The sequence below is a fragment of the Hyperolius riggenbachi genome, chromosome 6, assembly GCF_040937935.1.
Source record: "Hyperolius riggenbachi isolate aHypRig1 chromosome 6, aHypRig1.pri, whole genome shotgun sequence".
Classification (NCBI taxonomy): domain Eukaryota; kingdom Metazoa; phylum Chordata; class Amphibia; order Anura; family Hyperoliidae; genus Hyperolius; species Hyperolius riggenbachi.
The window spans coordinates 147,302,706-147,324,229 of NC_090651.1; the positions used below are offsets into that span (position 1 = coordinate 147,302,706).

The window sequence follows — 21,524 nt, forward strand, 5'->3', positions numbered from 1 at the left end:
AGTGCCTTCCAAGAACTCCGTCTCTCTCTTTGTCTATTCAGCAACGTGATATCTAACTGTGACTGTTTCCTCCATATCTTGACTGGATACTTGGCCCATATTGCCTTTACTTGTTTTTATAATGTTAAAACCAACGAAACACATTTAAAGAAAAAAAAATAAAGAAAACCTTAACTATAGAACACAAGCAAGGAGTTTTGAATCAGGATGATACCATTTATTGGCTAACTTAGAGATGAGTAAACAGTGAGCTTTCGGCTTATAAAAATCCTTCGTCGGATTCAAAACTCCTTGCTTTTACTGATGGCTAACACGGTACAACACTCTACTGCTTCTACTATAGAATACAGAGTCTTTGCTCTAAGGAAAGTATCAACCTCCTTTTTGCCCCTCAATTCAGGTTTGCTTAAAGGTAACAGTTGCAATGACCTAAGATACCTGTCTGTAATTTATGTAAATACGGAGAGCTGAAAATTTCTTGAGCAGAAAAAAACAAACAAAAAAAAACTAATTTTGTGTTGAAGATGCACTTTGTCCATTTTAGTATTAGCAGACATAGGTTATGATGGATAGATTTGAAAGGAAAAGTGATGAAATAGTATTGCTTGGTGGTCATTCTATATAGACAGACAATGGACTAAAGCCCATTTCTAAAGAAAAAAAACAAATAACTGTGTAGAGCGGCTGTGATGGCAGAGGAAGTTCTTAGTATATGATACGCAAACAGAAAATACTTTGCTCTCCCCTAAATAAAAAAGGGTACTATGGCAAAAAAAATGTAACATTTAATATATGTGCAAACATAAACAAATAAGCAGCAAGTTTTTTCCAGAGTAAAATGAGCCATGAATTACTTTTCTCCTATGTTGCTCTCACTTACAGTAGGTAGTAGAAATCTGACAGAAGTGACAGGTTTTGGACTAGGTCCATCTCTTCATAGGGGATTCTCATCAAGGCTTTTTGGATAGAGCAACTGCCATTCACTAAGTGCTTTTGAAAATAAATAAATCCCTGAGAATCCACTATGAAGAGATGAACCTATCGGTTCTGTCCAAAACCTGTCGATTCTGTCAGATTTCTACTACCTATTGTAAGTGACAGCAACATAGGAGCGAAGTAATTTATGGCTCATTTTACTCTGGAAAAAAAAAATGTACTTATTTATATACGTTTGCACATATATTTTAAATGTTACAATTTTTCGCCTAAATGGTCACGACGACCTTAACAGTACAATCTCATTAACACTCATTAGCAGTGGAATTCATACACTCAACACAACATTTTTCTTCTTTACAGATTGCAAAGCCTTAAAGTTTGCAAAAATAAAGAAAAAGCTGCAACATTTTGCTCAAGTCCGTCAGCTTTGAAAGGCAGTGTCCAGCTGACCAACATCTACATTAGCCTGTCTACATCAAGTAACATACAATACTGTAAAGCACATTTCTCCCAGAGGCCTCAAAGATCATGAAGTCTTCTGAGAGAAACTGACCTTTTGTGGAGTCTGTTTTCACAGCAAAATCATCTGGAGTAAGGATGAAGTTTAGCCACCAAGTAAAGCCCCGTTCTTGCTTTTCTATCCAGCGTTCATCATAGAACATGTTCTTAGCAGCAAATGGCATTGGGTGACGAGGAATGACTATAAACAAGACAAAATTGAAGAGACTAAAATAACACATGACTTGATTGTACGGACGGTCTTGTGATATCTATAGATGTGTACTGACTGCTGTGAGCTGGAGGTCCCACTTACACTCCCTGGAGTAGTCTCTCAGGAGAGTCAAGCAGTGTGCATTGTTGAGTGGAGAGGGAGAAGTAGCTGCTAACTCACAAGCAAGCAGCATTCATTGTAGCAGGGTAAATTTAAACAAACAACGTATAAATGGTCTAACAATGTGGTGAGATGGATTGCTAAATAGTAGTCAAGGTGTAGCTGCACATATTCTAGATTCTCAGCAAAGACAACGCTAAACAGCCATCTCAGCTGAAGATTATCGGTGCACATGGCTGGACGGTAGAATCAGTGAAGCACAATCTCTATTTATTATTAACAGTTGGTTAGTTCAAATTAAGAGGATTTGACCTCTTTAGTCACTCAATTATAGTGAGTTATACTATTAAAAAAAAGCACTATGTCACTGGCTGGGATAAAAGTTTGAAATAATATTCAATAAAAAAATGTTTTTTTTTCCTACTTTTTATTACCCATACAGTTATATTTGCTTTTGTACACAAGTAATATTGGCTGATTACAAACGAATAAAGTCCCAAAGTACAGTTTATCTGCTCTGAAAGCTGCCACTGCATAGCTGCTGTATTTATGTTTTAAAATCTATCGAGTGATCACTTATCAGCTATTTCTGCTTTCCAGCTCAGTTTGCTGATGTTTACTAAATGTATCTGGCAAAGGAATAAACAAAAAGATAATGTTATCACCTCTTCAGATGCAGCCAGAAGCTTTTAACTGAGGCAAGCCAATGTTGAAAAATGCAAAGTCATGAATCTTGGTTGTACCAATAGTCTAGCACCATACAAAATAAATGGGAGACAGATGGGGAGATCAAACACGGGTACAACACGGGCTGCCAGCATAATTCTGCTCCTGCTTTGCTGTCTTGTAAGGCCGTAATGTAATACTGTACAGTTCTAGGCACCACATTTCAGGAGGGAAAACAGTTTTTAGAGCAGGTGCAGGGACTATAAAACAAAATGGATGAGAAGGACGAAAGGTCTCACTAACCAGAAAAGGTTATATAAAGCTGGGCTTATTTAGTCTGGAGAAAAGACGCCTTATGCCTAGTACACACCATGCAATTTCCTGTCAGACGGTCGAATAGATAATTTCCGACAGGTCCAATCTGATTTCCGATCCATTTTCCAATCACTTCTGTACAAAAATCGATCAGAGTAACGATTGGAAATCTATTCAGAACGGTTGGAAATTATCTATTCGACCATCTGACAGGAAATTGCATGGTGTGTACCAGGTATAAGAGGCGATCTAATTAACATGTATAAAAATGCAAGGGAGAGCAACATAACAGCTTGGCAGATTAGCTTTTTATCCATAGGCTTGTGTAAAGGACTAGGGGCATGATCTGCGCATAGACGGAAAAAATGTTTGTGCCATTCACTTAGGAAAGAGTTCTTTAGGGTAAAAGTCATTAAAATGTGGAATGTATTACCACGGGAAGTAGATATGGAGAATTCTATACCTGCGTTTAAAAGGGAGCTTGAATGCTTTCCTTGCATTGAAGGACATCCATGGATATAATTACTAGGCAGTTCCCAGCAGAACTGAGGGATTTTATCTGATCGCAATCTTGACTTGGGAAGGATTTTTTGCCTCCCTCTGGATCAACTGGGATATGCAAAGGTGCACAGTACCATATTTTCTTGGTTGAACTCAATTGATACATGTCTTTTCAACCCAGCTAACTATGTAACTACATCTGTCCCTATATCAAAGTGCCCAAAGCAAGGGCATACATTGTATAAAGGACAGGTGAGCATCCACAGAGATAAAGCCTTCCAGGCTTTGCAGCCTAGCACTGGTCTGTGTCCCGTGACCAAGTGGATGAGTCGGCAGCATCAGAATCAGGGAGACACGCAAGTATTTGCACAACTGCAAGCAAAGAGGATGCGGAGACCAACCTAGTGAGAAGACACTTTTTGTTCTTATAGGCTTTCATTGTGTACATTTACCCACCCATTCTGGAAAAATACAAAGTTGGGACTTTGTGTTCCATTTGCCACGTTCTTTTAACAAGTTAAAAAGGTTCTATTTTTAACAGGAACCGCTGCCTGCTCTGAGCGGAGCTTAGAAAAAAAACTCCTGGATGGGAAAGTTTTCTTAACAAGTGGGAACCGACCCTTACTCAGCTCTGAACTCCCATGAACCATGAACAGCTCCAGCCAATGTAACAGCTGCAAATAGGACACCACTACAGTCATTAGTCTCTGGTGTCTGAAGTCCTAAGGTTTGGGTTTGGCAATAGCAGATAACAGGTTAACTTCAATTACTATTTAAAAAACTTTATAAATCAACAAAGAGGGCTCAAATCCACTAACAGCCTTTTCAAAGTGCTAGTGATTTGAAAAGCTATTGCCAATGCATTGCTATGGGGGATTTTTATAACATCGCATGCCACTAGTGCAGCCTTTCTCAACCTTTTTACCTTGGAGGAACCCTGTAAATAACTTTAGGATCTCAAGGAACCCCTGCAAATAATTTTTTGGTCTCGAGGAACCCCTACATTTATTGTTCAGGCAACATGGTCGTTAAATAGGTTAGGCTGCTAATTTCACTATCTCCTATTACACTGCCACTCATTATACTGTCTCCTGACTCCCCAATTTAGTGCTTCTTGTTACAGTACCACCTATTATAGTTTGCTCTATTATACTTCCCCCACGATGGGGTAAAATGCCAAGGAACCCCTGCAGAGTCCTCAGGGAACCCTGGTTGAGAAAGCCTGCACTAGTGGCATCAGACCCATAGCATTACATTAGCAGGAGCTTTTAAAATCACAAGTGCTTAGAAAAGGCATAATAATTTACTGCTTGAGGGTTCCAGGCCAGACAATTTTTACATAGTTATTTGGGTTGAAAAATGACACACATCCATTGAGTTCAACCAGATGTTCTCTATTTTTTTTTCTGGGTAAGCTTGCAGAGCAAACACTTAACTTTAAAGAGACACTGAAGCGGAAAAAAAAATTATGATCAAATGATTTGTATGTGTACATAAAGGTGCGTACACACGCACTACTAAATGCAACGACGGGTCCGCCGGACCCTCCCGCTGGGCGGTCTTTCGCTGACAGTATGCGCATGTGTACGTGTTGTCGGCGGACTGATCAGGCTGTTTCTGAACGATCCGCTCAGCAGATCATTCATAAACAGCCTTATCAGTCCGCGGACAGCGTGTACACATACACTACTGTCGGCTGAACGTCCTCCCAGCGGGAGGGTCCGGCGGACCAGTCGTTGCCGGCGGTAGTGCGTGCGTACGCACCTTAAGAAAAAACCATTAGCAGCAGAGACAAGTCTTAACTGTTTCCAGTAAAGGAAGAGCTAAGAAACTCCAGTTATCTATGCAAATTAGCCATTGAGCTCCCCGACTTTCAAAGTCGCAGAGAACTCTGCCAGACACTTGAGATAATAAGCTTTAAAGGACAAGACAAAAGTGGCCTCAATTCACGGAGCTTTATCAAACACTTTAACGTTTGATAATTTTCCTCATGGGTAAAATCTAATTTTGAATTCACTAAGGTGTTATAGATTTATTGATCATTTAATCGATAAAACATTCGATAAATCTATAACACCTTAGTGAATTCAAAATTAGATTTTACCCATGAGATAAATTATCAAACGTTTGATAAAGTGTTTGATAAAGCTCTGTGAATTGAGGCCAATGTATATTTTTTTCCCTCTGCAGGGAAGATTTTCCAGAGCAAGCTAGTGAACTTTTGAACCCATTAAAGGTGGCCATACACTGATCGATTTGCCATCAGAATCGACCAACAGATAGATCCCTCTCTGATCGAATCTGATCAGAGAGGGATCGTATGGCCACCTTTACTGCAAACAGATTGTGAATCAATTTCAGCCTGAAGCCGATCACAATCAGTGGAGCTGCCGCCCCCCCCCCCATACATTACCTGTTCCGGCCGGCGCGAGTCCCCTGCTCCCCGCGGTCTTCTTCTCCACCCCAGGCTCCAGACCGTTCCTGCAGCTACTGAACTTCCTGTCCAGGGAAAGTTTAAACAGGAAGTTCTGTGTAGCTGCAGCCGGTCCGGAACCCAGCGCGGAAAGACGACAGCGGTGACTCGCGCCGGCCGGAACAGGTAATGTATACCCGCTGTACTGCGTCGGTCATCGGGCATTCGAACGATGCTATCGACGCACTCCTGACCCGCCGGCGATCGAGAAAAATCTTCCGCCCGGATCGACGAGAACAATCGATTTCGGACGGAAATCGATCGTTCTGTCAGAGGTGTGCGCGGCGATTTCACAGCCGATTCGATCACTGTGATTGAATCGGCCGTATATCGGCGGGAAAATTGTTAGGTGTATGGGCCCCTTTGGAAAGCAGAGTAGTGTCTAAACTGCAAATATTAGAGAATGATGCAATGTTATAAAAAACACTATATAACTGAAAATGAAAATATTGAATATTTTCTTTGCTACTAAAATTCTAGTAATTATCCGTATTACACAAACAATTCATCATAATTTTTTTTTTCGCTTCAGTGTCTCTAAGTTTCATACCACTTAAAAGATGTATGGGCTGTTTTCTAGAAGCTTCAAGTTCCTTTTTAGTTTGTAAACTTTACAAAGTAGAGAAATTTTACAGCTGTTGAGAAATAATTAGCACACCTAAGATTCTCTGGCTGCTTATGGTCACATTTCAATCATGCTGCACAGAAAGACCATCATACAACATTGATGAGGTAAGAATGCACAATTGATTCAAAAGACACTTGACAATTATTGGCAGTTATGAAAAGTGTCTCAGGCAGGTACCTGTTTTAGTAGTTTTCATAAACGTCAGTTTTGACTGCGGAACAGCAACAACACGCTTGGAAGTCTTAAAGGTGAGAGCTGAATGCACTTGTGGCATACTAGTCTTATCTAAAAGAAATCAAAAATTAAACAAATCAGTACTGGCCCTCTGATTCAACAAACTCTAAACCAGAGCTATATGTGAGAGAACTCATTGCACTAAGCAATCAAAAATATAAATAGTAATTTGGCTTTATACCTTTAAAAAAAAAAAAAAAAAAACTTTGCAGAAAATTAAAAGTAAACCGAAACTGAGAATAAACTGATGAGATGAACCATTGTATCCATGCTCCTACGCCAAACCATGTTTTTTTTTTTTTTTAAATCCCAGATTAATTTTGTGTTTAAAAGCTAACAAAGAGTATGTTTATTTTATTGTCTCGGTTAAGCAAGTCTTTTAGGCTCGATTCACATTGAGCCTAAAATGGCTTACGTTCTGCTCCAATGAGCGGAACGCAGCAGCGGAAGCAATGCTTTCCCAATGGGAAAGTTCACATTGCTACGTTCCGCTCAGTTCCGCTCGTCGGAGCGGACGTTCCCGACCTGTACGATCCTTCCGCTCCACTTCACGGAGCAGAACGCAGCTCAGGAGCGGATGTGTGATCAATGTGAACCGAGCCTTCGTGTTAAAAGGAAACCTGAAGACACCAAAAGAAAAAAAAAAAAAAAAGTCATTTACCAGGGCCGTGCAGTTGCAGTGTGAAAAGTAAACTAAGCCGCAGCAGGGGAGCGGAGGATTGTTCCAGGATGGCATGGGCAAAGGGCAGCTGCAGGGGGCTGGCAGAAGCCCCAGGTAAGTGAAACTTTTTAAGTATCTTCAGGTTTCCTTTAAAGACCCACAATCATGATCCCTTTGACAACCTCTTAACTCCTAAAAGATGTTCTCTGCCAGGCAAGAGTGTTTTAAGGTAGCCATACATTTATCGACTTGGCGGCCAACTATCCAATTAAATAATTATCGAATCGGATGAAAACTGATGCAATCCATATTCAAACCAAAATTGGTTGCATGCATTGATAGGACACGCTGCAAGATCGTGGGCCGTTGTGGGCAACCGGGTGCCCGGCAGTAACGGCGAGCGATATCGGGCTCCTTCTGCAAACCACATACACATATACGCCGGCAACCACGTGGGGCACGCATATGCTGATTGCGTAGGCAGCCTGGAGCCATCGGAAGACACGGACAAGTATACTGCCCTGGGTAGGCACACTTTACATGAACGGTGATAGCGGAGGGAGGGGGGGCGGCGGTGTCACAAGGCAGATTCCAGAGAGATTTCATGGTGAAATCGATCAGGAATCATCCTGCGGTGTATGGGCGCCCAACATATCTTTCTCCCTGTTCAGATCCGATCAGAGAAAGATCTATCTCTTGGTGGATCTGCTCATACATCCTCTGATGTATGGGCTCCTTAAAACAAGTAATGATTTATCAGTGAGAGTTAAGCAGGCCATACACCCATTCCCATCCATATAAAGACAATGCGATTACTCTGTTCGAATTGGAGGAGCATTTAGCCTGCTCCATTGACCAATTGAGTGATTTACGGTCGAAATTGATCGGTTGGGTTGATCGTGGAAAGTTTTGGTCGATCGACTCCAGGATTGGGAGCACATCGCTAGCGGCGTTCAATTTGGTGACAAGCAAAGGTACTCTCACCTGTCCGCCGCACGGCTTGGTCACCGATTCTCCCCAGTCTCTTCTTCACTTGCGTATCACCAGGCACCTGAGGTTTTCCTTTCATGGTTTCATGGTTTACTTTAGGACTTTTCCAAACTTTCCGTGCTGAAGAAACTATAAAATTAACAAGAATTATAAATGTACACAGAAAAACATTTTTCTTGCAAAGTATACATGGCAATAAGCAAAACAGTAAATTTACAGCTTGTGTAGTCTAGCGAAAAATCAGTTCCAGAAAGTAAAACCATTAGACCCTCTTACTGTGCCTGCACATAACGCTCTTGGCGACGGGAGTGTGAACGAGGACAGGCGCGGCCAGAGCCATGCAAGCGCAGTGGCCACCAACTGGCTCAGCTGCAGGAAAACGAAATTGAGCCACGGCGGGGAACCGGAGCATTGGTTTGGCACGGCGTGGGCATAGGATGGCTGCAGGGAGCCGGTAGAAGAGCCAGGTAAGTTAAACTTGCTTTTTTAAAAAACACTTTAGGTTTCCTTTTAGGGCATCACCACTGTGCAATATATGTCACTGATGCAACATGAAAAACATGTCACTTCATTCTAGTGCCTGGAATCTCACTCTCCTCACACCATGCAGGAGAAGCATGGATGAGAGATGAGCTGAGACACATTGGACTCTGGCTGAGGGGTGAGAGAAGCACTGCTTCTGCTGTGCCTCTAGTTTGCATTATACACTGGGCCAGGGAAGCACAGGACATGTGCACATGCTGGGAAAAAGCATCTGCAAATAAATAAATCTACTAGTGATGTTCTCCCACTTCTGTGCTGTGATTACATTAGCATTACAATAGCAGGAGGAAAAAGAGGAATCCCCAGCATCCCTTTAGACCAGCATGTCCCCTTCTAGACCCTCTGAATCTGTGCATCAGTTTTTAATTTTTAATAGCCGGTGTTTACATTAACTTTAAATAAGCACACCATGCTTGGATTATTTTACCAGTTGTTCCTCTGCACCAATGGAGGGAGTAGCAGGACGGGGTGGCTCCTCCTATCGAATGGCTCCCTTCTGTAACATTTTATCAAATGCTGAGTGTTTGATAATGAAAGCTATAGCCTGAAAAATACTTCACTTCTCACTTGGTTTTAACAAATGCTCTAATCTCCCGGGGTGTTTATTGCACAAGTTGGTAAGCTACCTCACTGGTTGGTAAGTTAAAGGACAACTGTAACGAGGGATATGGAGGCTGCCATATTTATTTCCTTCATACCTAGCATCTAGTGGTACCCCCTCCCCTATACAGCGTACCTGTGTCTAGTGGTTCCCTCTCCCTCATCCATACATTGTATCCGGTGTCTAGAGTTCTCTCTCTCTCTTCCATACAATGTACCTGGTGTCTAGGGATCACCCCTCCCAGTCCCACAGGGTTTCCTGGTGTCCAGTGGCCGTCCTACCTCCTCTTTAATTGGAGAGTACAGGCAGCAGAAGAAGAGCATCTCACCTGATCCGGGACCAGACACACTGCATGAGACTCCTAGGTATCTTCTTCTGCATTCGGCCTCTAATATTTGAGCTCGCTCTAGTTCCGCAAGTTCAAACACTAGAGGTTTGAACAGAAGACTTGCGTGCAGTTGAGATGATCTTCTACCATCTCCACTGCCTGTACTCTGCAATTAGTGGAGGCAGGGCAGCCACCAGGAAACACACCCATGGGAGATGGAGGGGAGACCACCAGACACACTGTATAGGTGGAGTGTGGACCACTAGACACCAGGGGCCATATGCAATTCATTTTTTCTCCTGAGTTTTCTCCTAGGAGATAATTTTTCATCTTCGATTTAACCACTTCCGGATTCTGCGTACGCATAAGTACGCCCCTGAATCCTGAAGCGGTTTCCATGCGGCCGTTCCATGTCAGCTCACGGAGGGTGTCTCCGTGAACACCCTGCGAGCCTCCGATCGCGGCTCGCAGGGTAAATGTAAACACGCGGGGAAGATCTTCCCCGCGTGTTTACATACATACGGCCCATAGGCATTCACCTTTTCACCTGAGTTTTCTCCTAGGTCAGTGATCTGCAAACATGGCTCTCCAGCTGTTAATTAACTACAAGTCCCACAATGCATTTGCCTTTATGAATCATGACTGTGGCTGTCAGTCCCCTGCAATGCATTGTGGGACTTGTAGTTCATAAACAACTGGAGAGCCAAGTTTGCAGATCACTGTCCTGGGTGAAAAATTTTCACCCTTGATTTAAAAAAAAAAAAAAAAAAAAAAGTAACACGTTGCAATGGAATAAAGTATCAAAAAGTAGATAAAAAGTACTATCAAAATAATTTATAATTTTGAGTATTTTTTTTCTTGCTATTGGTTTAAAATGCATTTTATTGACAAGTTTTAAAATATCAGGTGAAAAAGTGAATTGCATTTGGGCCCAGGTATGACCAGAGTATAAACCGAGAATTTGCTCTGGGGGTCATTTTAGGAAGGAGAAATATATTGGTGATCAAGTTAGCTTTTTACTACAGTTACATTGGTGCTTATATTTGTATAAACTACATAAATAATAGCTTACAAAAAGTATACATCCAAAGTAGTTTTTTTCACCAAATAAAATACACAATTTTGGACAGCACTAAAAAGGAGAATACTTACCAACACCATTGCTCTGTTCTTGCCCTTTGTTGCTTACATGATGCCACACAGAAGGCTTTGAGATATGGCTTTTCTTGGGCTGGGTATCAACATTTAAAGCTTCAGCACATGGAACAGCTGAAGCAACAGATACACCATCACTTTTCCTCTTACGACCACAAATAGGTTTTGTAGAATCTGCTCTCACAGGAGATTCAGAATGCACAGGAGAGCTTGATACATTGATGACAGGCAAGTCTAAAACACCCATCTCCAGCAAATGTTCAAAACCAGCAACTTGGGAATCCAGTTTATCATCTAGTTCAATGTTCCTCAACCTTCTACGTGATTTCAGCTGAGATTTATGTGGTTTATTATTACAATCCAAAGCTTTGACTTTTGTAATGGTTTTTGAGTTTACAGGAGCCTTCGCACTAGGTTTGGCTACAGAGCTGCCATTTTTCAGCAGCAAGGGAGAAACCCCTGCTGGTTTCTTTTTTACACAGTAAGTTAGCCTTGAATCTACAGGCTCTGGATCTCCAGAGGTCTTAAAAACAAACCCTTTATCCACACATTTTCTTTTAGATTGGCTTTCCTTCTTTCCTGCCTCGCAAATCACAGAAGGAGGCGTTAGAAAATTCTCTCTCACAAACTGGTCTGGTGATAAAGTTGGAGTGTGATGAGTTGCACTGAGGTATCCATCTGAAACATAATTTACAACGGATTCCAGATTTGAAAGGTTCCTTTGTGGGGTAAGCAACACTGAGGGTGAAGACTGCATCTTTGAGTTTGCGCTTAGAAAACATTCGAGTGTAGACTCTTCAAAGGAAATTGATTTTTCAGAAGGATGACCCATACATTTAACTGTAAGTTCAGCATTATAAAACTCAGTTGGGGACAGGGTTTTAAACTCATTTAGCATGCTTGGTGTACAAGTATAATTATGCTGTATATGATGTATTGGATTTATTGGGGAGATGGACAATTTATCCACCCTGTGTTCAGTAAGAGTCCATTGTTCCTCTTCAATCACAAAATCTTTCTGAACTGTAGTAGTTGTAACTTCTTGGATTGTCTCATACTCTGTAGTGCACAAAACAGAGTATGTTTTTGACCTCCTGAGTTCACCTGGTGCAAAATCCTCTAGATCATTGCTAGGTGGACTACAGTGGAGAGGCGCTCTGTTTTCTGTGCTCCGTCTGGCCTTCTTAATTTGGGTGGGACTAGTGTCAGGTATGGAAATATTTTCACGGGACTGTAAAGGGCTTCTTGCCCTTCCAGTTGTCACATTAACATTTTTTTGTGTTAGACTGAATGGTTTATGTTTAATGACTGTAGTACAAAGTTCTTTTTTTCTTGGTCCAGAATGTTTGGATCCAACAGGGGATTTCATTTTTCTGGTATTCCAACGTGCCCTCTAAAAAAAAAAAAAAAAAAAAAAAAAAGACATAAAAAGTTGCATTTAGTACAGAAGATGTTCATGCTTGTGATACAGGACATACTGTTACATGGGCAGTGAAAACAATTCTATTACACCTTCTATTAAAAAGAAACCCTATTTTAGTTGGCCAAAAGAACAAATAAATGTTAATATAGTAGCCAAGATGCACTGCTTTCAGGACATGATGCAGGAGAACAAAGGCGCCAAAAGGATATAGAAAGTTTAAAACAGGGACGTGGTCGAGGTGGATACTTGACCACTCTAAAGGACGCAACCGTAGACACATAGCACAAAAATGTTAAATTCATACACTCCACAAATATTGCAACGCATTTCATGGGTGTGACACCACTTCCTCAGGCAGTTAAAACGGGAGTATACAGCGTTTGTTGTCCGGGTCTGTACCAAGCGCAGTTGACTGGATGGCAGGCTTCACACTTTCTGAAAGCAAATCCCCTTGCCATATCAGTACTATATGGGCCTGTACACATTACTGTGCTTTTAAAATCGCATGCGTTTTTTAATTTTGGGAGAAAAAGGCGCACTTTTTCTTCCCAAAAAATGTCGAGAAAAAGTCCCTACGTCTCATACGGCAAAGGCAGGGAATCCCAGACTTCCGAACACCCGCCGATACGAACTGCCGCCACGTCAGGGATTCCCTGCTCGTGTGCATCCTCCTGTCTCTCTCATGTCTCCACCACCACGTCTCCCGCATGTCTCCACTGTGTGCACGGCTCCCCCCACGTGTTGTCTGCTCCCCCTCTCCCCCAGGTGTTGAGCTGCAACTGCTTACCTCCTCAGTCATGCCCGCAGGGACTGCAGACCTCTGTCTTCTATGTGCAGATTCCTTTAGTGCTGGGCTTCCAATGACGCGTCATTAGAGATGTAGGGGAGACAGGAGGACGCATGGGGGAGACATGGGGATACAGGAGGACACATGGGGAAGACACAAGGATACCATTTGAGGGATCACATGTATAAAATGCTCCTGGAATATGGACGTACCAGTTTTAGTATTTTTTTTTTTCTCTGGTTTTTGCCCTCTAAACCTAGATGCGTCATATTCCAGAGCATCTTATACGGCGGAAAATACAGTACTTGTTGCACAATTATACATGAGTGCTAGTCTGGTTTAGGAGACCCAGCAGGAATCCCCATAGGAAACAGTTCAATCACATTTCTTGATTTCTCTTGCTGGGTCTCCTAAACTAGACAAAGTGCCTATGCATGTACCTTTTTCTTGGCTGGCAGCTCTGCATGTCCCAGAAGTACAGCCTGGTGTTTCACTATATCATTTACAACAAACGTAATAAGTTCTCTTATTCCTCCTTCTTCTAGCGGATTCCATGTGATTGTCAGTGGAATGGTTTCAAATGGCTGCATAATAAACACATAAACAAGTTAAACAGGTCAATAGACAATAATAATAATAGCAATAGATCACTGAAGTTTAACTTTGTGCAATTCTAGTAAGAACAGATCAACTCAGTTTACAAAACTTTACCAGAATACCATTGGCCTACACTACAGCAGCACGAATTACCATTTTACAGTGGCCTATTATTATTATTATTTATTGTATTTATAAAGCGCCAACATATTACGCAGCGCTGGACAATAAATATATACAATGATACAAGGATGACATACATAGGGTTATACACATAGAACAAAGTTATACATGCAAATTGTACAAAATACATGATCATGCAATATGGGCTGGTTAGGTAGGCCCAGTAATACAAGTACAGGCTGTCATAGGACAGGAGCACACGATCATGTAGATTACACTAGGGAGTGGAGGACCCTGCCAGAGGCTTACAGTCTAAAGGGAGGGGTGGAAACACTAGGGGGGGCTGTTAAATATTCAACAGGCCTAGATCCCAGTTTTGACCAACCAACAGTTTAATGGGAAAGTGCCATAAATAATCAAAATTTTGACAAATGGGAATAGCAACATGAATAGATTAAACTATAGAACGTGCCCAAATCCAAAATAAAAATTTGGAAAATCGCTGCCATCAGGGATTTTGATTTTAGATGTGAATAAAGCCTATATTGCTCATATGTTATAATCTCTATTCACACAAACTACTGTGTGGTCTTGTTAGTGGACACACTCTGATCATATGTTCACAGTAATAACAGGATCAGAAGCCCATGCAATGGTTCCTGATCTGGAGACCAACTATCAGATGACATCCTAGTCTTCAGCAGTGGTTGCGGTGGGTCCAGGGAGAGTGGCAGTGCTTTTCCATTAGTGAGCACTATAACCAGTCATGGGATCATAGTAATCACATAATCAGGAACCAAACAGCATGGCTCCTAATCCCTGCCAGGAGATGTAAGCTTTTAAAGAGTCTGAAGCCAAATAAAATTTGCTCTTTTTATTGCCTACTTATGTTAAGCAGTAAGATCAAAGCTGATTTGCGGCAACAGCATGGCAGAACAAGGTATTTATCCCCCCCCCCCCCCCCAAAAAAAGAAAAAAACCTGGGGCAAAATTCCACGGCTTTCCAGGTCGTGGACTTTGCTTCTTGGGGGAGGCAGAGCTTTGCACTGTAGCTCTGCATCCAGTCCATCTCCGCCTCTCCCCGCCCCTCTCAGTGAAAGAAGACTGAGAGGGGCGGGGAGAGGCGGAGATCAGCAGAGATTGACTGGAGTAGAGGCAGAGCTACTGCCCAAAGCTCTGCCTCCTCCTGGAAGCGAAGGGAGAATTTGCCCCTGGGGATTATGGGGTGGATAAATACATCGCTCTGCCACACTGTTGCGGCGAATCAGCTTTGATCTTACTGCTTAACATAAGTAGGCAATAAAAAGAGCAAATTTATTTGGCTTCAGAATCTTTAAATGACAGCTGTTTCTGCCATTGAGTGAGCAGCGGGAGCACAAGGAGAATGGAACCATGGATATTGTTGCAAATAGCATGCAACTTTGCAACATGCATTCCTTCACCATCTCCTACACCAATACCAACTCCGCTTTACGTCCGCTGTCTCTTGGTGTACCGCTTGGCGGTTTGTCCTTTGATCTCTACTCAGTTTACACTCATGGCCTAGGACAATTAATAAGTTCTTTTGATTTTCAATAGAAATAAATTTGGATGTCATCCGCATATAAATTTTATAAGTTCCTGACCTCCCTACATTATTATGCTGAGTCTGACTATATGCTGTCCATACAGTGAGGTTATATTGTTTCTTTAACCTCCCTAAAAGGTAACATGCTGCGATTGGTAATACCGAGCCTGGGTCAGGGAAACCGCCTGGCAAGGTTACTGCAGAGCATGCAGCCGAGCGGCACTTCATGTTCACATCCTCCTCCAAGGCTCTCAAATTCATCTTATTCTGATAATTTATCATATCAACATGCACCACTATTGGTGATGTCTCAAACCACTTACCAACTATTTACTTTGTACAGCACTATAGAAGATGTTGGCACTATAGAAATCAAAAATAATAATCTGGCTAATTATTATCAGCAGCTATATGAGGTCTGGTTCAACCCAGGATGCTGCCTTCAGTCCAACCTCCTCTTACCACAGAACCATGGGCGTCCGCACATACGGCAAAACCGGGCATCTGCCCGAGCCTGGACGCCCGCTGCCCCCCCCCCCCCCCCTGGCCACGTGCCCGTGCAGCCAGAAGGAGGGGAGCAGCGCAGAGAAGAGAGAGAGCTATGGGCACAGTGGGGAAGGTCGGACGTCTCTCCCCCCCCCCCCTTCCCTCACCTTAGGGGGCTCTCTCACCCTCGCTGTCCCCTCCGGAATGAAGTGTGCAGCGGGCGGAACTTACCTCCTCTCGCTCCTGCGCCGGAAGTTCTGGTGCCGCACTCTGGTCTGGATCAGACCAGAGTAGCGGCTAATCCATCCGGCGCGTGCGAAGAGAGGAGGTAAGTTCCGCCCGCTGCCCACTTCATTCCGGACTCCGGAGGGGAGAGCGAGAGAGGGAGGGAGAGCCCCCTAAGGTGAGTGCCCATAGCTCTCCCTCTTCTCTGCGCTGCTCCCCTCCTGCTGGGGCACACATGCCCCCTGCCTACATATACTGGGACATATGCCCCCTGCCTACATATACTGGGACATATGCCCCCTGGCTACATATACTGGGACATATGCCCCCTGGCTACATATACTGGGACATATGCCCCCTGGCTACATATACTGGGACATATGCCCCCTGGCTACATATACTGGGACATATGCCCCCTGGCTACATATACTGGGACATATGCCCCCTGGCTACATATACTGGGACATATACCCCCTGGCTACATATACCCCCTGGCTACATATACTGGGACATATACCCCCTGGCTACATATACTGGGACATATACCCCCTGGCTACATATACTGGGACATATACCCCCTGGCTACATATACTGGGACATATACCCCCTGGCTACATATACTGGGACATATACCCCCTGGCTACATATACTGGGACATATACCCCCTGGCTACATATACTGGGACATATACCCCCTGCCTACATATACTGGGCACATATACCCCTGCCTACATATACTGGGCACATATACCCCTGCCTACATATACTGGGCACATATACCCCTGCCTACATATACTGGGCACATATACCCCTGCCTACATATACTGGGCACATATACCCCTGCCTACATATACTGGGCACATATACCCCTGCCTACATATACTGGGCACATATACCCCTGCCTACATATACTGGGCACATATACCCCTGCCTACATATACTGGGCACATATACCCCTGCCTACATATACTGGGCACATATACCCCTGGCTACCTGTTCTGGGGACATCCCTACCCCTGGCTACCAGTTCTGGGGGCATCTATACCGCTGGCCACCTATTCTGGTGACACCTATAGACCTGGGGCTACCTATTTTTGGGGAACCACTGCTGTCAGATTGAGTGTATTTTGGGGAACTGCTGCCAGGTGAGAGGTGTCTACATATTAAGGGGGCATTCTGCCTATTTATGTGAAAAGCTGTCTATTTATGTGCCTCATGACTGCTGAATTTGTCTTGTTGCGGGCCTCATGGTTACTGACTTTGTCTTGTTGGGGGCCTCAAGATTGCTGAATTTGTCTTGTTGGGGGCCTCATGATTGCTGAATTTGTCTTGTTGGGGGCCTCATGATTGCTGAGTTGGTCATGTTGGGGGCCTCACGATTGCTGAATTTGTCTTGTTGGGGGTCACATGATTGCTAACTGCGAGACTATGGAAAAAGCTGAATCATCATCATATGAGACAATAGCATTAAACCTACTTTTTCCGCTTTTTAAAACAGAAAATGAAACTGGGAGGTTCTAAAAAAAATATATTTTTTCAGGAGTACGATGGATGAAATTGTTTATCTTCACAGTTTATTTTCAACTTAATTTTCCATAATGTTCATGTATGAGTTAAAACGTTTGTATTTAGTTTAAATTGCTGTTGGCACTTTGTGATAGTAAAGTGACTTTGCAATTTGGACACTCGACCTCCAAAAGGTTCGCCACCACTGTCCTAATCTAATGTCCCACCATTGCTTAGTTCATGTAAACTTGTCTCCACCCACGACCACACCCACATTCTGGTTCATGACCACACCCATTTTTCGGCCGCATGACATAGCTCCATTTTTTGGCACGCCACACAACACCAACCCAGATTTGCAGCGCCCCGCTTTTTGCTCCCCACTTTTCGCCCCCCCCGGAAAATTTTCTGCGGACGCCCATGCACAGAACAGGGCAGGATGCTTAGCTATAGCCGCTGGCAGCAGTATACCTACATAAGTACTTTGTAGCAGTTTTAGGCCTCTTTCAGATGGAAGGCTGAACTGTGCACTTGTCAGGCAGTTTAGCCTCCCAGCTGCTGCTCGCAAGCGCCATTTGGGTGCAATTAAAAATGCAGCGGAATGGCAGTATTTGAAACACCATATGGCAGAGAACCATGACATGTGGGGCCTGAGCATAGTGGAGTCGCCTGTCCAGCTAACAGGTGGTGAAAGAGGTCTTAAAGAGAACCAGAGGTGGTTCTCGGGGGGCAGATGGGACACACAGGCATGTTCTCAGCCTCACGACATGCCTCTGTGTTCCCCCCCCCTCCCCCCTCACCACCGCGCTATAGCCCCACGAGATTGGCAACATTTTTTGTCGCCATCCCGGAGATAAACACAGGGGAGAGGTATTCCCTGTTCAAAACGCCCGATAGGGGCGTTCCTACAGGGTTTCCAGAGCTGCCGCTGGGCAGCTCTCTCTCTGGCCATGCCCCCTGCCGCTCCCCCGCCTCCCTGCATGCTGTGAATGAAAAGAGTCTTTCATCCCAACGTCATGACCCAGAAGTCATGAAAGTGGGCCAGTGCGGCAACAGGAGCGTCGGGGAGCGGTGATTTTTTTGCTGCTACCTGATCCACTCAGCTCCCCAGATCAGGTTGCCTACTTTTTGTTTTTTTGTTATGAGCACACCTCGGGCTCTCCAGCCCTGTATCAGTGTTACGGCGAAATCCCACAAGCAGCTTTTTCTAAACGCTAGCGATTTGAAAAAGCTCTTGCTAATGCAATGCTATGGGGGATTTTTCTAAAATCACATCGCCGAAGAGGAATCACACCCATCGCATTCCATTAGCAAGAGCTTTTAAAATCACAACTGCTTAGTAACATAAGGCTAGTGGGTCCAGAGATCAACTAAACTAAAGAATAGATACTTATCCGGGGCTTCCTCCCCCCCCCCCCCATAAACACATGCGAGTCCCTCGCCGTCCTCCCGCGGTCTGCAGTGATCAGCCCCGGTAACCTGCTCAGTGACATCAATCCATGTCTACTGCGCATGTGCAGCAGGTTCATGCATGTGCAGAAGACCCAGACTTAACGCGACTGAGGACATTACCGGGGCCGATTGCCGATGAACAGCAGACCGCAGGAGGAAAGTGAGGGACTCGCACGCGTTTATGGGGCGGGAGGAAGCCCCTGGTAAGTATCGATACTTTAGTTGATCTCTGGTTTTCTTTAAGGTCCATACACACATTAGATTAACCACTTATGCATTCCTATAAAGTACAGTGGGATGCGAAAGTTTGGGCAACCTGGTTAATGGTCATGGATTTTCCTGTATAAATCGTTGGTGGTTACGATAAAAAAAAAAAAAAAGTCAGTTAAATATATCATATAGGAGACACACACAGTGATATTTGAGAAGTGAAATTAACTTTATTGGATTTACAGAAAGTGTGCAATAATTGTTTAAACAAAATTAGGCAGGTGCAAATCAAATCAGCCGGTCAATCGATTTCGATCGATTGGCCGCTAATCGGCTCAGTGTATGGGCCCCTTAAGTAGTGCTAAAAAGGTGAAAACCCCTAGTGGTGAACTGGTTGAAGGACAGGGAGAGGGGGGGGGGGGTTGGTACGTGGAAATCTACTTACCTATTGTCCCTGGCCGCAGCTTTGGTGTCCCGGGATCCCCTCGTTGCAGATGCTGACCTCGCCAGGTCGGCATTTTCTGTGCAGGCCCATAATGCTCCAGGCACGTGAGGGCAATCGCAAGCAGCGCGCACGTGCAGAAAATGCCCAACATGGCGAGGTCGGCATCTGCAATGGATGGGATCCGGGGACACTGGAGTTGCAGCGAGGGACAGATAGGCTGCCAGGGACGAGAGGAAGTAACAGGAAAGAAGATTCCCCCTCCCCCCTTCCTTCAACTCACACCTGTATTTTTCATTTTCATGTATTTGCAGTTATTTTTCAACTGTCACATTTTAACTGTCAAATTGTAACTGCCATTTTCCAACTGCCAAATTGTAACTGCCATTTTCCAACTGCCAAATTTTAACTGCCACTTTCCAACTGCCATTTTCCAACTGCCAAATTTTAACTGCCATTTTCCAACTGTCAAATTTTAACTGCCATTTTCCAACTGCCAAATTTTAACTGCCATTTTCCAACTGTCAAATTTTAACTGCCATTTTCCAACTGCCAAATTTTAACTGCCATTTTCCAACTGCCAAATTTTAACTGCCATTTTCCAACTGCCAAATTTTAACTGCCATTTTCCAACTGCCAAATTTTAACTGCCATTTTCCAACTGCCATTTTCCAACTGTCAAATTTTAACTGCCATTTTCCAACTGTCAAATTTTAACTGCCATTTTCCAACTGCTTTTTTCCAACTGCCATTTTACAACTGCCATTTTCCAACTGTCAAATTTTAACTGCCATTTTCCAACTGTCAAATTTTAACTGCCATTTTCCAACTGTCAAATTTTAACTGCCATTTTCCAACTGTCAAATTTTAACTGCCATTTTCCAACTGTCAAATTTTAACTGCCATTTTCCAACTGTCAAATTTTAACTGCCATTTTCCAACTGTCAAATTTTAACTGCCATTTTCCAACTGTCAAATTTTAACTGCCATTTTCCAACTGTCAAATTTTAACTGCCATTTTCCAACTGCTTTTTTCCAACTGCCATTTTACAACTGCCATTTTCCAACTGCCATTTTCCAACTGCCATTTTCCAACTGTCAAATTTTAACTGCCATTTTCCAACTGTCAAATTTTAACTGCCATTTTCCAACTGTCAAATTTTAACTGCCATTTTCCAACTGTCAAATTTTAACTGCCATTTTCCAACTGTCAAATTTTAACTGCCATTTTCCAACTGCCATTTTCCAAATTTTAACTGCCATTTTCCAACTGCCATTTTCCAACTGCCATTTTCCAACTGCCATTTTCCAACTGCCATTTTCCAACTGCCATTTTCCAACTGCCATTTTCCAACTGCCATTTTCCAACTGCCATTTTCCAACTGCCATTTTCCAACTGTCAAATTTTAACTGTCAAATTTTAACTGCCATTTTCCAACTGTCAAATTTGAACTGCCATTTTCCAAATGTCAAATTTGAACTGCCATTTTCCAACTGTCAAATTTGAACTGCCATTTTCCAACTGTCAAATTTGAACTGCCATTTTCCAACTGTCAAATTTGAACTGCCATTTTCCAACTGTCAAATTTGAACTGCCATTTTCCAACTGTCAAATTTGAACTGCCATTTTCCAACTGTCAAATTTGAACTGCCATTTTCCAACTGTCAAATTTGAACTGCCATTTTCCAACTGTCAAATTTGAACTGCCATTTTCCAACTGCCAAATTTTAACTGCCATTTTCCAACTGTCAAATTTTAACTGCCATTTTCCAACTGTCAAATTTTAACTGCCATTTTCCAACTGTCAAATTTTAACTGCCATTTTCCAACTGTCAAATTT

General features: G+C 43.2%; 1 protein-coding gene across 1 annotated transcript in view; it reads right to left on the reverse strand.

The window, feature by feature from the left end:
• ASPM (assembly factor for spindle microtubules) overlaps positions 1 to 21,524 on the reverse strand; it is an 88,835-nt gene that overhangs the window by 54,782 nt on the left and 12,529 nt on the right. The window contains exons 2-6 of the mRNA XM_068240054.1: positions 13,517 to 13,660; positions 10,864 to 12,259; positions 8,234 to 8,368; positions 6,532 to 6,639; positions 1,493 to 1,639 (exon numbers count right to left, since the gene is read on the reverse strand). Of these exons, the coding sequence (XP_068096155.1) occupies positions 1,493 to 1,639; positions 6,532 to 6,639; positions 8,234 to 8,368; positions 10,864 to 12,259; positions 13,517 to 13,660 (1,930 nt within the window). The remainder of the gene's footprint in view (positions 1 to 1,492; positions 1,640 to 6,531; positions 6,640 to 8,233; positions 8,369 to 10,863; positions 12,260 to 13,516; positions 13,661 to 21,524) is intronic.